Genomic DNA, 16,202 nt, shown 5'->3' with positions numbered 1-16,202 from the left:
GCTTTACTGAGAAATGTTATTAAGGTATACAGGTTATACTGTGGCATTTAAAAAATATTTTTTCAGCTTTCCACTGGGAGAAAGCCCCATGAAAAACAATCAGGCTACTTTTGACACATGAGCATACTGGCACATTATACCTGCTTGCTTTTAGCACGAAAGAAAGATATTTTCATCTTCTATTAACTAGAATTCAATTGAAGACAATCCTCTCACAGCTTAAAGACTGGTTCAACAGAAACACTTAAATTGGGGAGACATTTTTTCCTTCATTCCTGTCTAAGAATTGCCATAGAGTGCGATGCAGATGTCATCTGTCAAAGCATTGCTTTTAAGAGTGCTTCAGAATGTGTTCACCTTCGATTTTCATGGTGTCAAGCGATGTGTGATTGCACAGACAATTTGAGGGTTTTCTCCTTGAGGAAATATAATGTTACAATTTAGTCACAACGCCATGCTAGAGGAATATGAAAAGTGGAACAGCACTGACACAGCAGATAAAGCTTTCATGTGGCCAAATCACTCAGGGGAGCGTGTGCATAATGGGGAAAGAAAAGTGGTCCTGTTAAAGGCTGACAATGACCCCAACTGACATCATGGTGACAGGCAAGACAATTTTTTGTGCATACTGAACATTAAAGGAGCTATAGTCAACTTTTTCATTGTAGGGCCGACACTTTGTTTACATCCTAGTCTATAGACTAGAATGTAAACAAAGTGTCGTCTGACAATGGTCAAAATGATTATTTTATCATTATTTTACACTTTTTGTGGTAATTTTTTTTGTGGTAAACACATATATGAAGCTTTTATTTTTTTACAAAATATTTTCGAAACATTATTTTTATTTTAGCATCCGTTTTTCAAGAAAAAGTTGACTATAGCTCCTTTAAACTCTTTTCACTTTAAAAAACTTTTAGGGTCATTTTAATATCGACCCAGGCTTTTGTATGCACCCCAGACAATCTTTGCTCAAAAATACAGTAGATATTTCATATTAATTTTATCAGACATGCCTCCCTCCTACATAAAACTCTTTTTAACCCATGTTCCAGCTTGTGGTGACTCATGCTGTCTTTCTAATGCGCAAGGAGATTTTTGCCGACATCACCACAGCTGATGTCACGGACAGAACGGCCCATATAAGGAGATATGCACGTGTATCGTGTTTGATACCAAGCAAAGTGAGCACCGATTTTGTATTTGTATTTTATACAATATATTATATTGGAACCCCCCCTCCACACATACAGCAAGAAGGACCACTGGTAACCGTGTCTGTGCATCAATAATTTGGAAGATTCAGTCTCATAACTATGCAGGTGGTTTCCCTTTAAGATTATTACCTTTAAAGGAAATGCAGCACAAAATCAATGCACCTGAGGTTGCAAACCCTGCCCCCAATCGATCTCTTCTTCGCTGTCACTCGATCGATGATCCTTGACCATTGCCCTTTTGACCTAAAACGTAAGCACTTAAACCCTCTACTGTATTGTTGGAGAAACGGACTTGAGTACAACTTGCTTACTGTACTTGGATAGCTTTTTCCCTTATACACCAAATGTTTTGTCAAAAACGTACAATGCGTCGTGATCTGCTAACTTTGGCGAATGTTCCCCCTAGAATATGCATGCGGCCCTTGATAGTCTACTGATCATTCCCACCAAGTTATGGTTGCAATTTATGTTGCGCTCGCTCGCTCGCACACGCACGCATGCACACACACACACACACACACACACACACACACACACACACACACACACACACACACACACACACACACACACACACACACACACACACACACACACACAGTACACAGTCACAAACATTAAAAAACAGCCGTAGTCAACCAAAGTGCTGCACACAAAAGCGCTGCGGTTAAAAAAAGGTGAGCCAACTACAGGTACCACCAATCATTTCTGTATACTACAAATAAATAGTCTAAATTCTTCTAACCAGCCAACCATTTGACTTTTTCCTGTTAGTCAATACATTCAGAATGACTACAGACTACAGTCTGTACAGTATGACGAAGCAAGCAGTCACTGGAATATGGTAAGAACCACAAGGAACTAAGACTGATAAGTCTTGGATGTATACTACAGAGTGTGTCATCATGATACGTGAGATGAATTTAATCCACCATTTCAGATGAGTCTCACCTGATCTTACAATAGAAGAATATAGCACAAATAGAGGTAAATTCTCAATATTCATGTGTAACCATGCAACCGCACAGAGGCAGAGATGGCATACTAACAAGTTATTGTTGTGGCCAGCTAGGAGAGAGAGAGTGTGTACGTATGCGTGTGCGTGTGCGTGTGCGTGTGTGTGTACGTGTGCGTACGTATGTGTACATGTTTTTGTGTACAGCAACCCATTAGCATATCATGCAGAATATTTCAGAAACAGAGAGCAGAGGAATGAATATATGCCGCTCAGAAGAAGGTAATCTTTCTTTCACAACAACCATAAGAATGGATATATGCCGCACCATCACATTGGGATTCACTGTGTTGTTTAGCTCGCCAGCAATTTCACTTTTTCACTCTAAAGAGAGGGACGGACATCAGCCGCATGCAACATCACCCGTATCAAAGTAAACAACGGGGGCTGAGATCTGAGGTTCAGCTGACCACATTTTTTTCCCCTTCATGTTAATTGGAATCCCTGTCGGAGTCCTTGCAAGATAGGTTGTTTGGATGTTGCTCATAATAAATAAATTTCAACCGGACCCAATGCAGATGAGTGGAGGGAGAACAGCTTGAGTTCAGTAAGTTTAATTAACGAGCAGTCCAAAAAGGGGAAGACAAAATCCAGTGTTAGTAAGACACGCAGAAGATCACAAACAAGGCACCCTAGGCTGCAATGCCAGCGTCACGGGTTCGAATCCCGATCCAGACGACCTTTGCTGTGTGTCACTCCCCATCTCTCTCCCCATCTCCTGTCAGTCTACTGTCCTATCAATAGAAAATACCCCCCGCCCCAGGACAGGTTCTGGAGACTAACTCTACTAGGAACAGAAACAGAACCTATGGCACTCATATGCAAATAGCACTACAGAATACACAGAACATTACTACAAAATAAGAGCAACAGAAAGATTGTGACACTGACATGCCAACAGAAACCCATATGGAAACTTACGGTAGGTTATACTGTTACTTTTAAACTTTAGGCGAGACCAATGCCAATGGGGTGTGGAAAATTTGGAGTGGTGTTAGCTGGAGTATTGGTTGAGCTTCACATGACAGTTAGCACACTGTTACCACACTGTTTCGTAGGAACAGTATCTCTAGTTCTGTTTGATGTTGTGCTGTAGTAGTCAGTGCTGACCCTGAATGTACAGAAGGATCAATTTTGCCTACCAAACTCAGAGAATGGACAAATGGCTCCTAATGGCTCGGAACAGCAGCATTAACGTGTATCTCACAAAGAGAAAACCTAATGCTCGCATGTGCCCTGGTGCCTGGGGTGTTTTAGGTGTTTCAGTAGTGCTAAGGGTTTAGGTGGAGTCTCTCACCTTTTCAGACTCCACCTAAACCCTTAGCACTACTGAAACACTCAATGACCATACATGAAGCTAGTCAGCATTTGTTTTTAGGTTTTTAGAACCTTTTCTTGACTGATTATTTAGTTTCCTAGATAGATATCCAGTTGCATTTGTTATATTGCTGTTGATGTATTGACATATTATCCTGTTTATTATTGTGATGTTTTTATCTGCTTATTGTAAGTCGCTTTGGATTAAAGGCGTCTGCTAAATGCCTAAACTGTAAACTGTAAACATAGGCAATCCACCTGCAGGGGGGCACAGATTGAGTGGTGGATGGGGGTTGTTTGTCCCTCAGTCCCCACCCATCTGTTCCCAGACAGTGGGTCGGGACCCATTTGTGGGTCATGGACACATTTTTATCACTCACGACTCGAGTAAATATACCATTTTATTTTCCTACATTAAAAAAATATATTTGAAAGGAGTTTCCCCTCCCCCAAAAAACACATCTAATAAATTCCATAAATTCAAAGAAATTATATATAACTAGAAATACTGTTCCTACGATACAGTGTGGGCTCGCATGTAACACCATGTATGGGCACAAAGATCTACCCTTTGGCTGCACCTCAATGGCTAAGGCCCTGCCTTTGTACTGTCGGCAGTGTCTTACGTCATTTTGAAGAGAACTTGACTGATAGATTACGTCATTTCGAGGAGAACTTGACTGATAGATTACGTCATTCTGAGGAGAACTTGACTAATGGATAAATAATGAAGATAACATACGTGTGCTATCCGATCTACAAGCTTACAACGTGGTACGAAGCAACGCGTTGTGAGCTTGTAGATCTGCTATTTTCACTAGTTTGGGTCCCAGGCAAACGTCTAATTTCTTTTAGGTCTCAAGCTAAAAGGTTTGGGAACCACTGTGTTATATAGGCTACACTATATTTTTGGGGAATTGCAATCTATAAGAATTTTTAATTATTATAAAAATAAAACAAAAACGTAAGATGGTAACCGTCAGCCTACCGTGACAATGAGGCCCCTCTCCTGGAAGTATTTGACCAGGGGGATGGTGTTCTGTTTGAAGTTGGTCAGACGGCGTTCCGTGGCCTTGGGGTTGTCATCCGGCCGCCCCTGCTGCTCTGCGCGCTTCTCTAAGCGTCCCTTCAAGCGGTGGTTGGCACAGGCCAGAAACACCACAAGGTCTGGGCTGCAGATCTAAGGGCAGAGAAATAACGATGATGTTGTTAAAAGGCACTGTTCAGTTCTGTTCACAAAGTAAAACAAAACGGACACTCAAGATGATGATGATAGAAACGTCATTATAAGAGTTACTAGGGCCCCAGTGGAGGGGCCTTAATTATTTTATACTTAGGCTATTGAAAAATAGCAGATCTACAAGCTCGCAGCGCGGCACTAAGCTTGTAGATTTGCTATTTTTGAAAAGTCATGAAAATTTGTGCAAATCTTTGAATATAATATTTTTTAAGCGAACATTTGTAACTCAAATTTTGCTTCTGGGGGTCCCTGAAACTAAATATTTCGAGATGGGGGTCCATGGCCAAATACATATAATTTTGGGGGTCCTTCACATGAAAAGGTTTGAGCACCACTGACATAGAAACATAGGAGGATTTGAAATATTCAAAGACTTGCACAAATCTTCAAGATTTTTCAAAAATAGCAGATCTACAAGCTCGCAGCACGGCACTTGGTGCCGTGCTGTGAGCTTGTATATCTGCTATTTTTCAATAGTTAAAGCACAGAATAATGTGTATTAATGCGTTCCCAGTCTAAATGGGTTAAACCTCCCTCTATGAAGAACATTCATGGGGGGAGGGGTACAAGTGAATCCTTGTACCCAGGGCCCAGAATTTGGTGGGACACCCCTGGGCATTGACTGACCACTAAGTGATGGAGATATGATTTGCTATGCACCACTGACCTCAGATGTGCACGCTCATATCTTATGAAGTTCAGCCTAAAATGGGAAGGGAACAACATCTACATTACGAGTTTAAATGTTGTTTTTAACTTGAGCATCCACCGTCCGGTAACTTAAAAATCACACCCAATGTGAAGTGAGCGGTGGTCGTGCTTGCATAACGTCTTCAGACTAGGATATAGGTCTAGGATGTAATTGGTGATGTAATACAGGCTACACACACACACATTGCTATGGCAAAACGCTGAGGAAAACACATTGCTATGGCAAAACGCTGAGGAAAAAGTGGCTACAGATAGGTCTAGGATGTAATTGGTGATGTAATACAGGCTACACACACACACACACACACACACATATTGCTATGGCAAAACGCTGAGGAAAACACATTGCTATGGCAAAACGCTGAGGAAAAGTGGCTACAGACACACACACAGCCACTCTATGGAGCGGTTTACCACCGCTCAAAAAGTACCAGAGGTGTTTAAAGGTTTTTGTTTGTCTCCGCTCTGTATGTTTGATTAAGAAACACAGAGAAAAATGCTGACTCATGCAGTGCATTTTCACCCTGAGATATATGCTCCCAGTGTTGGGATTATAGTGGCATCTTGCAAATCATAGTTTCCGTTTCCATGGCTACCATTGTCCAATGCAATATCATCACATCCATCATTATCTTCAAAGGTATCCATAAATGTCTTTCCAGATCGGTTTCAGTCCAGCTGGTAATTATTCTCAGAAAAACTATGGAAATTCTAGTGGCTGCATGGCATTATGGCAACGATAGCATCTCTATAAAGGCCAGGAAGAGAGCTGAAAGTCTCATTATTGTGAAATGTTTTATTTAATACGCCACGCACACAAGCAAGCAGATGTTGACCTAACCACAGCGTCTTCCTCTCTAATACCCTTTAGAAATGTGTGTTATTAATTGCACCCTCTCCAAAGAACAAGCTGTTAAGAAGCATTAAAAAAAAATCAATCAATCAAGTGTAAAAATGCGTCAGTTTATTTGGTTCGTTGTTAGGTCAATCTCAATATTCATGTTATTGCAGGGGTGGGCAACTTTGATGATGGCGAGGGCCACTATATTTCCACCTTCACTCCAGAGGGCCACATTGCATATTGCTATGTCCTACTTTGTCATTCTAGTATCTCATACAAAAGAAGCAAAAAATAGCAGATCTACAAGCTCAAAACGCATCCTATTTTGTGCTTCTTTTGAATTGGAATCCTGAATAATTTTGTTAACTCTACAGATCATTTTTTCCTTGTTTTTTTGCAGGCCCCTTTTCTCTCCAATGTACGTTATGCCAATTAATTCCTCCCTACATGCATTTCTGTGTTGTAACTGCTGTTGTATCATACTGACTCACCTGCCAGTGAGGAGCCTCCACCGGGAGGATGTATTGCCCTCGTCCTACTCCTCACGCCCAACACTCCCTGCTATGCTGACAGGTGCCGCCCCAGCCGTAGGATTACGTACAATGACTTTCCCTCCCCATTGTGTTTGTGTAGATCAGAGTTCCCCAATAGGCGGCCCACGGGCCATTTGCGGCCCGCGGGGGGCTACTGTCAGGCCCCCAACAACCCCAGTAATAATGGTGGTATAAGAGCAGCAACAACACTAGTATATCGTCGTTGTCGGGTGGAAATCCCGTATCTCCACATTTGTACGTTCTTTCGCAAATCATACAAGGCCGATGCACAAAAGTAGTGAAAACAGCCGATCTACAAGCACACAACGCCTCGCACCGTGACCGTGAGGCATTGTGTGGTGTAGATGCTTGACAAAGCCAGATGCACCCCGTGGATTTGAACCCGCGATCTCCGCGGCGGTGGGCAGGCACTTACTGTAACTTAACTATGTCACCCAAGTGTCTGTTTCATGAACTTCTGAACTGCTTGAAGCTGTTCACTTCATAACAATTTCAGGCCTATTATGACTCAGTCCAAAGATTGACACAAACTTGCTGGTTTGAGCACAACATAAAAAATGTCTATTATCTTGTCAGTGCTTTTTTATAGAGTTCATGTTTCATGCACTGCCACTGCTGTAATTTTTTATAGTACAGATAACCACCTAACCCCTATCTGCTGTATTAGGCTAGAAATAAATAATAAAATAACAACAGCATCCTCGACAGTAAAACCCTTTACACATAGCATTATTCTAACAAATGCTACAGCAATTAATTCTATAATTCAAGGCACAACATCTTTTTACCGGCCACTCTCATACTCTAAGATGCATTTGCCATGGGGTTTTGACAGTTCAAGTTGGCCACAGAGGCGGAGGAAGCTAATGCAGTTTTATTTAAATGTCCAATTTACCGAAGGCTCTCTCTGCGGACCTGCGGTTCACTTTTAATCCAGTCAAAACATAGGACAAAGCCTTCGCCAACTGGCAATTGTCCAGTGGTGTACTCATCTCATAGACCTTTATAAATCTAAACCATGCTATACCAGCTTTTACTGTCTATATCTGTACAGTGTATATTGCAAATCACATTTAGCCTATTGCTTCTTTATGCTTATCTACAGTAAAATTATACCCGCACACCCCGGCCCTGAAATGTGTTTTTTGAGAAAAAGAACTACAGCAAAGACTTTGAAACAGTGTTTGTGATCTCTGGCAGTGCACCTGGGAGAACCAGGCGCTCTGCAAAGACAGCATGGAACAATGGGGGGGATGGGAAAGGAAGAAAAACAACAAAAAATATGGGCAAATGTGAGAAATATTGTGATTTATTGTATTGTCATTTATAATGTGCTCAAATATTTTCAACAAAAATTATTTTGTGAATAGTTTTGAAAATACACAAACACAAATTCCATGTATGCACAAAACAAACATGGACATTAAAATAATTCAGATGTTAACACCACAATGGATGGATTGGCAAACAGACAGACAGACTTGCCAGACATCCAGTCTAGCAGCCAGACAGACATAAAGACAAGTAAACAGGCAGATACAGACAGACATCCAGGTAGTCCATCAGCCAGCTGCCCAGCCAGCCAGTCAGCCAGCCAGCCAGCCGGCCAGCCAGACAACCAGCCAGCCAGCCACAGAGTGTAAAATGTGGATAAATAGGAGTACCGTAGCTCTAGCAGCCTTCGACAGCGTAAAAACCGGAGGTGAAAGGGATTGAAGGGAAGATGAAGGGACAGCGGGATGCTTGGAGGCATCTGTGCGTGGGTTAGAAATGTTATGAAGCCCCCGGAGGCTGGGCCCGTACCAAATAGATGCTGTGATGTTTTAAAGGGCAGAGCAGCAGCATGTATGGTGTGTGGAGGCCTGATGTTAATGGATGCAACAGGGACACAAGCAAACTACCGCCAGCTGCTCTGAGTCTGAAGTGTGAACAGCACCAGACATAGGGTCTCGGTCAGTCAATCAATCAATCAGTCAATCAGTTGGAGCTCCATTATATTGGCTCTGTGGGAACCTCTGAGGCTGACCCAACACAGTCAGGCTTTTGTACTTGACTGCAATCATTGCCACTTTTCATCACCATCCATCTGTCATTTCCTTTCATCTTCTATCGCCGCGTGTGCTCTGTCTAGGGGTGTAACGAGATAGTAACTGCATCGAAATATCGTTTTTAACTTAAAAAATCAAAGTATATCGAAATGAAAACAGCCAAAATCTAATCGTATCGTTTGATTTTGTATCGTATCGAATCGGCAGTGCAAAGAATCGATTGTATCGATACTACCTACTTGTGCATTGTATTTAGCATTTTTAAGAAGAAAAAATGAAAAGGGGGGTTTAATTACTTTTCCTTTCCATATAGCTACACTGGTCTATCGATAAATGTGTGTAATCTCTGGTTTCATGTCAAGGTGCAGGTTTGTCAATATACAATGTTCATGTATTTGGCAGATAATCACTGTGTTTACTTATTTATATCCATAACAATACACGTTTCCCTTAAAAACCTGCACTATCCACACCTTTCACACAGATTTAATTTCTAAAATACTATATCGATTTTAAATCATTGAATCGTATCGTATCGTATCGTATCGCCATGAATAAACCAATATCGTCCATGTATCGTATCGTCAACGATGTATTGTGATATGTATCGAATTGCTATTAAAATGTATCGTTACGCCCCTAGCTCTGTCATTCTCTGTCTCTCTGTGTCTCTGTCTCTCCTTCTCTCTTTCTCTTGTCTACTGATCTCTCTATATCTCTCTACCTCCCCATTAAGTCCTTAAGCCTGGCATAAACGCAGAAATACAGAGTGAAAACACAATATTTTCCATCTTATTGACCTTTAGGCTAAATCTAATAAAACTAGACCAGGTCAACCTGGTTGTGCCAGACCCCGGTTCTGCCAACCCCCTGTCTGTCATCATCATTTATGACATCATGCCTTTTGTAGGCATGTCATCATCATGTCATCATCATATATACCCTTTATATAGAAAACCCGGACAGACCGACATTTGCTTATGTAGCCCTACCCATTTCATGAGTCTGGCAATAAGGAAAGGGAATGGTTGTTGCAGACACGAACATTATGTAAAACTAGGAAGCAATTCTGGGAAATTGCGAGTGTGGTTGTGTATTTATTGTCCGGATAGCCAAAATGTCATGTGAAGCTCGAATAATCCTCAAGCTTGCACCATACTTCCATTCAACTCAATGGGATTCCTCTATAATGGTGTACTTTATATGGAGATATGCCGTGAGAGCCCAAACATGCTTACTCTGTTATTCGTTATGTGAAAGTCCTATGATGTTTATGACATCTGACATGCTACAACTTCTCCCCATTGGCTGTGAGGTTAGCAGCAAATCAAGCACCATGAGAGACTGAATGATCTATTGTCTAAAGCGGTTACCCTGACACCGTTGTAAACACAACAAGATATAGCGCTACCGTCGGGATTCACCTCCAGTGAACTTCCTCACGCCTGAAGCCTGGTTCCATTTTTACAGAACCCTTATAACCCATATTCACACGGCAATTCAATGACTCAACAGGAATCAAATTATTGCTTAATTTGAAATTGCATTTAACAGAATAATACAGTGAGGGATCACTGCCCAAGCTCACTGAATGTTGAAATTGTATTCCTTTGACAGGGAATATTTTCCCCCATGCTTGTGATCTCATAGACACTGCAGTACTGTATGTGGGTCAGATAATCACCTGGGTTCATTCTCCCTATGTAGCAAAATCCTCAGTGTTAATTTAGCTCTGGGTTTGAAAAATGTCTTTCAGAGTTAAATGAAACACTCAGGAGCTTGCAGTGTATTTATGGAAGCTCTATGCAGCAGAGAGAGGGGAAAGGTACATCTAATCACATCTAATCTCTTCAGCGTTCAAAACAACTGGAATCACTGATAATCACCATAGTAATGGTTCAAACGGTGGTGTGTAATTGTGTGCAGCAAAATTTTCAGCGATAATTCAGCTCCTGATCAAGTCAGACTCCAACGCTCCCCAGTTCTACAGGGGAAACTTGCCCACTGTTAAATCAAATCATCAAATTCAATTTTCTATATTTATGATCATCTAAAATGCGCAAAATATAAAATATAAACTTGAACTTCTCCTCATTATACCTAGTCAGGTATTGGGGAGGAGCGTTGGAGGTCAGTAAAAAGCCAGCATTCAAAATGAACGAATGAATAAAGACCTATTTCTATCCTGTTATATATTCAAAAACAGATACGCTCAGTATCTACAAACAATTGATTTATATCCAGATAATGGTTATGGCCAGCCGTATTTATTTTGTGTTAAAATAAAAACATTCAAATGATCCACAGAAATCTTATCTATAGCCAACATCGGAAAGAAAATGTTTAAAATGTAACAAACGTTATTAAATGTTATAAATAGTATTTGTTTACTTTCTCCATCAAATGTAAGGTGTTGAGGAGGGAGTAGCAGGTCTCATACTGTAGGTCTGATTCCCCTCAGTCACTTTGAGTCACCACTCACCAGTGACTGATTGCTTGCTTGCTTGATGTTTGCTAATGTGAGTGTGTGTCTGTACCACCCACCTACAGTATAGCACAAACACAGGAAAATTCTCATTCCACTACTCTGACACAAAGTGTGGAATGCCCTGACACCATCCCTTAAAAACATGTGGATCACTGCCTTCTTTCAAAACAGGCCCGAGAATTCAATCAGGAGACCACAGGGGGAGGTAAACTAATTTGTCCGATAGAAAGGAGGAGACATTCACTGACAACATTTTCCCCCCTTTGTGCATATAGTGTTTTATATTTGTTGATGATACAGTAGGTATTTTTGTGTTATTTGTATACTATGTCGATGAATTGAATACATGGGACCACAATGGACTTTTTTGTGTTATTCCTTTAGCCTAAATGTCTGGCTCTACCTTGTGCTGTTTACATTTCTGACTAACTTTTAGGCCTAGAATTATTGAATGCTTTAACCAGTGAAAAATAGCAGATATACAAGCTCACAGCGCGGCACCGAGTGCCGCGCTGTGAGCTTGTAGATCTGCTATTTTTGAAAAGTTGTGAAAATATGTGAAAATCTTTGAATATAATGTATTTTTTAAGCGAACGTTTGTAACTCAAATTCTGCTTCTGGGTGGTCCCTGGAATTAAATGTTTTGAGATGGGGGTCCGTGGCCAAATGCATATCATTTTGGGGGTCCTTCACGTGAAAAGGTTTGAGAACCACTGACATAGCAGTCTCTCAAGAACAGACTAACTGAGCTCCAGTTCAAGTGAAAAGGACCGTTTCTTTCACGATGGCTAAGCCAGATTGCTGACATAGAAACATAGGGTTTTTCAAAAAATCTAATTTTCAAGATTTTTCAAAAATAGCAGATCTACAAGCTCGCAGCGCGGCACTCGGTGCAGCGCTGTGAGCTTGTATATCTGCTATTTTTCAATAGTTAAAACATAAAATAATGATACACAATACAGCGTACCCGTTCTAAATGGGTTAAGTATTAAGTTATCAACCAATGCGTGGGCATGCATCTGTGTATCTTGTCGGTATGTTTGTGACTGACTATGTGTGTCTGTAACTGGTGTGGAATAAGGAAGCAGGTGACATGATAGGAAGGAGAGATTGTTGTTGTCCCCTCACTCACTTTTGGGACTAAAGAACAGACAGACTCAACTCAGCCATCAGATTAGACATCTGATGGCTGCTAGCATTACAGGGGTATTTACATGATGTGGCTGAGGAGATGATGAGATACAGTAGATAGACAGTCAAATGAGCTTTTATTAAATGTTAAAGGGAAAGGGAGGCCATTGTTATCTTGGCTCTGTGGTTATGGTCGGCAGTGGTGTAAAGTAACTACCGGTAAGTACATTTACAATAGTTCTACCTCTACATCTCAGAGGAACATACAGTAGATTTTCATTATTATTACAAAACACACAAAGCACTTCTGCCCTATATTTATTACGGACATTTGAAAAGATCATCGGGAACGGAACTCGAACCTACAATGCGCTGTCAGACTACATTAGAGCCTAATTGCCAAATACGGGACTTCTACTTGTAACAGAAGCAGAGCATACCGTATCTACATTGCAGTGTTCATTATTTTTTTAGTTCTTCCATCACTGCTGTTAGTGGACCTTCGCCCAAGTCTGAGGTCACAGCACTCATCAAGCATCTCACGTGTCTGAGCTGAGCTGTCTGTCTTGTTTTTTTTTGTCATAACTTTTGAAAATCAATAAAAAAATATTATTGAAAAAAAAAGCATCTCTCTGTACATGCTGCATTCATATTTCCCTCAGTCCTGACTGTAGTTTCCCAGAGACTGCTGCCGAAAAACATCCCAGAACAGTGCCTGGTTTCCTCCAGACACGACACTTGACATTCAGGCGAGTGTTCAATCTTGTTTTCATCAGACCAGAACATTTTCTCATGTTTGCTCAATTTACTCTATACGTCCCAGACTCTTCTCCCTTCTGGCTCTCAAACTGTCAACCAACTCCCCACTGCAATAAGAACTGCAGACTCACTCCCAATCTTCTGCCGTAATTTGAAGACTCACCTCTTCAGACTCCACTTTACCATGTAGCACTTGCCGCAGCACTTGCCCTAGCCTCGACGACCCTGCAGGCTTATGCAAAAGCTAAAATGGCATTTACATAGCATGTTACAGTATGTAGACAAATGCCAGGTCATTGGTTTCCTTCTTTTTTTTCTCAATTTATTTTTGTATATATTGTTTAACCCTCTTTCTCTCCCCAATTTAGTCGTTATGCCAATTAATTCCTTCCCACACACATGTCTGTGTTGTCACAGCTGTTGTATCCTACTGGCTCACCTGCTGCCAGTGAGGAGCCCCCACCAGGAGGACGTGGAGCCTTCATCCTACTCCTCCTGCCCATTGAGCCTCTATCAGAGTCCAGAGTGAAGAGCTATTCACTTCACCGCGGTGTAGTTTTCTAGCTATCACCTAAATACATAACAAAGCCTAGTTGATAGCTAGGAAACTACAACGCGGTGAAGTGAATAGCTCTTCACCCTGGACTCTGTTAGAGCCTCAACACTCCCCACTGACAGGTGCCACCGTAGGAGTATGTTTGCATCTACTAAATAGTAATTGGAAGTTTGACTGCATTACTTGGTTTGTGTTCTCTCTGACATGCACTCAGTAATGACATTCACTTTGTCATTATTGGGTATTGTGTAGGGATAATTTTTGGAGCTGTGTGGAACACAAGCTCCCTATACGTGGCCGTGTGTGTGGCCGTCCGTCCGTCCGTGTCTGTATGTAGCCTAAAGTTTGGCACGCTACAGTTTTTGCACCACACACTCGCGCCATATGTCAAATCGACCGGCTTACTCGGGAATCGTGTGCTAGTAACTTGCTAAGAGAAAGGTTCTATAGTTTAATTGATATTAATTTATTAGTGAATTAATTTTCCCCATTGACTTATAATGGGAATCGCAAAAACTCACATTCAATTATTTTTCTCTCGCAAACCATAGGGGCTACAGTTTCAAGACTTGGAGAGGAGGTTCATAATGATTTCAAGGATTAAATAAAAAATAATAGTGTCATTTGGCCTCATGGTGGCGCTATAACAGCCCAGTTTACGTTTTGGCCTGTAACTGTTGAACCGTAGGTCGGAAAATTAAAATTATTTTTTCCCTGGATTCCTTGGGTCAAGACGCATCTCCCGATATAGGCCACGCCCATTTGCGCCAGGATAGATTTTCCGCCATCTTGAATTTTCTCCAAAACACACTTTTTGCTCCTTTTCCTACATATTTTCTTCAAATGTCTTAAAAACCGGTACACATGATCTATGAGGTGGGTAAACCACCGCTCAGTGTCTGTCTGTCTGTCTGTCTGTATGTAGCCTCTGGTGTAGCCTGAGTACCCTGGGTGACCAGAGAGGTGCTGTTGAGTCTAGCCTGTCCTGAGCATCAACTGCAATACACACACACACACACACACACACACACACACACACACACACACACACACACACACAGCTCCACTTCGAACAGAGGTTCAATTTTTTTATATCTATTTTGGTATAAGGCTGTAACATAATAAAATGCGGAAAAGGGGAATGCACTGATACTCCTGGCTCGTACATGGCTCTTCATACCCATATTATTTCAGCCCCTGCTGCTACCTTGAAGCACCCATCGAACCACACAGGTTTATGTTCACAGGTTAAGTGCACAACAGTTAAACAAAAATCCATTATATAACAGCTTGAGTGAGTTTTCTAAACAACCTGTTTATATTGTGGGATCGTGGCAGGCGCCTAATGGAACAATCCTGTGGGTGCTAGACATACAGTAACAACATGTCAAATATAGAGTAAGAACAAAAATAAACAACCGCATCGCTCTCACAATGTGTGAATGTCAAAAACACATATTCTGTTTCATTTTGAGCTCCTGCCGACTCCATCTGGAGTCAATCAATAAAACTCATCAAACTCCATAAAAGAAATTCTCTGGTTCCACAGGAACCCCTGATGACTTAGGATTGAATCCAATGTGTGAGTGCCTTGTTGCTTGAAATGTAAATAACAAGACAGGGTCTAATAACAGCGGTTTGCGAGATTAGCTTGCAAAACACTACACAGCTAGATCCAGCTCTCTTAGTTACTATTTAGAATTAAGATGTCTATGTCATTCTTAGCATTTCTTTCAGGATTGAAACTGGCCCATATCCCTCTCAGTTTTCCTACAGTCTGATATCTTAAAAACAATATGAAGCCTTATATGAAGTCCAGATTTATAATGCGTTATGGATATCTTCATAATACATTATAAAGCAGCCATAATGTTTATTACAGTTGAACCTTCTAGTGTCGTTTTATGTCAACAGTTTCAAAGTCATCAAACTTTTGCACCAAATGGGTAGACCGATTAGGATTATGAGTACTTGTGATACCTTATTATAGCGTAACTTATAATGCCTTATAAGTTACGCTATAATAAGGTATCACAAGTACTCATAATGGGTCTACCCATTTGGTGCGAAAGGTTCAGAACTCGGCAGTCCACCTGCTCGAGAGACCATAATCACACCAGTCCTCCATGACCTATACTGGCTTCCCGTCAAACAAAGAATCCATTTCAAAATAATACTCACCACCTACAAGGCACTCCACAAACTGGCTCCCCCCCTAAATCTCCAACTGCCATCGCCCTCATGTCCCCTCCCGGTCCCTCATGTCCCCTCCCGGTCCCTCAGGTCCCCTCCCGGTCCCTCATGACCCCTCCCGGTCCCTCAGGT

General features: G+C 41.4%; 1 protein-coding gene across 1 annotated transcript in view; it reads right to left on the bottom strand.

Annotated features, from left to right (window-relative positions):
- ak5 (adenylate kinase 5) overlaps positions 1–16,202 on the bottom strand; it is a gene marked incomplete at both ends in the record, with an annotated part of 87,396 nt that overhangs the window by 53,249 nt on the left and 17,945 nt on the right. Inside the window, one exon of the mRNA XM_080725841.1 lies at positions 4,538–4,729. Coding sequence (XP_080581967.1) covers positions 4,538–4,729 — 192 coding nt within the window. The remainder of the gene's footprint in view (positions 1–4,537; positions 4,730–16,202) is intronic.

Source organism: Nannobrachium achirus, assembly GCF_963921795.1.
Source record: "Nannobrachium achirus genome assembly, chromosome: 5".
Taxonomy (NCBI): domain Eukaryota; kingdom Metazoa; phylum Chordata; class Actinopteri; order Myctophiformes; family Myctophidae; genus Nannobrachium; species Nannobrachium achirus.
This window is presented reverse-complemented; position numbering and strand designations above follow the sequence as displayed.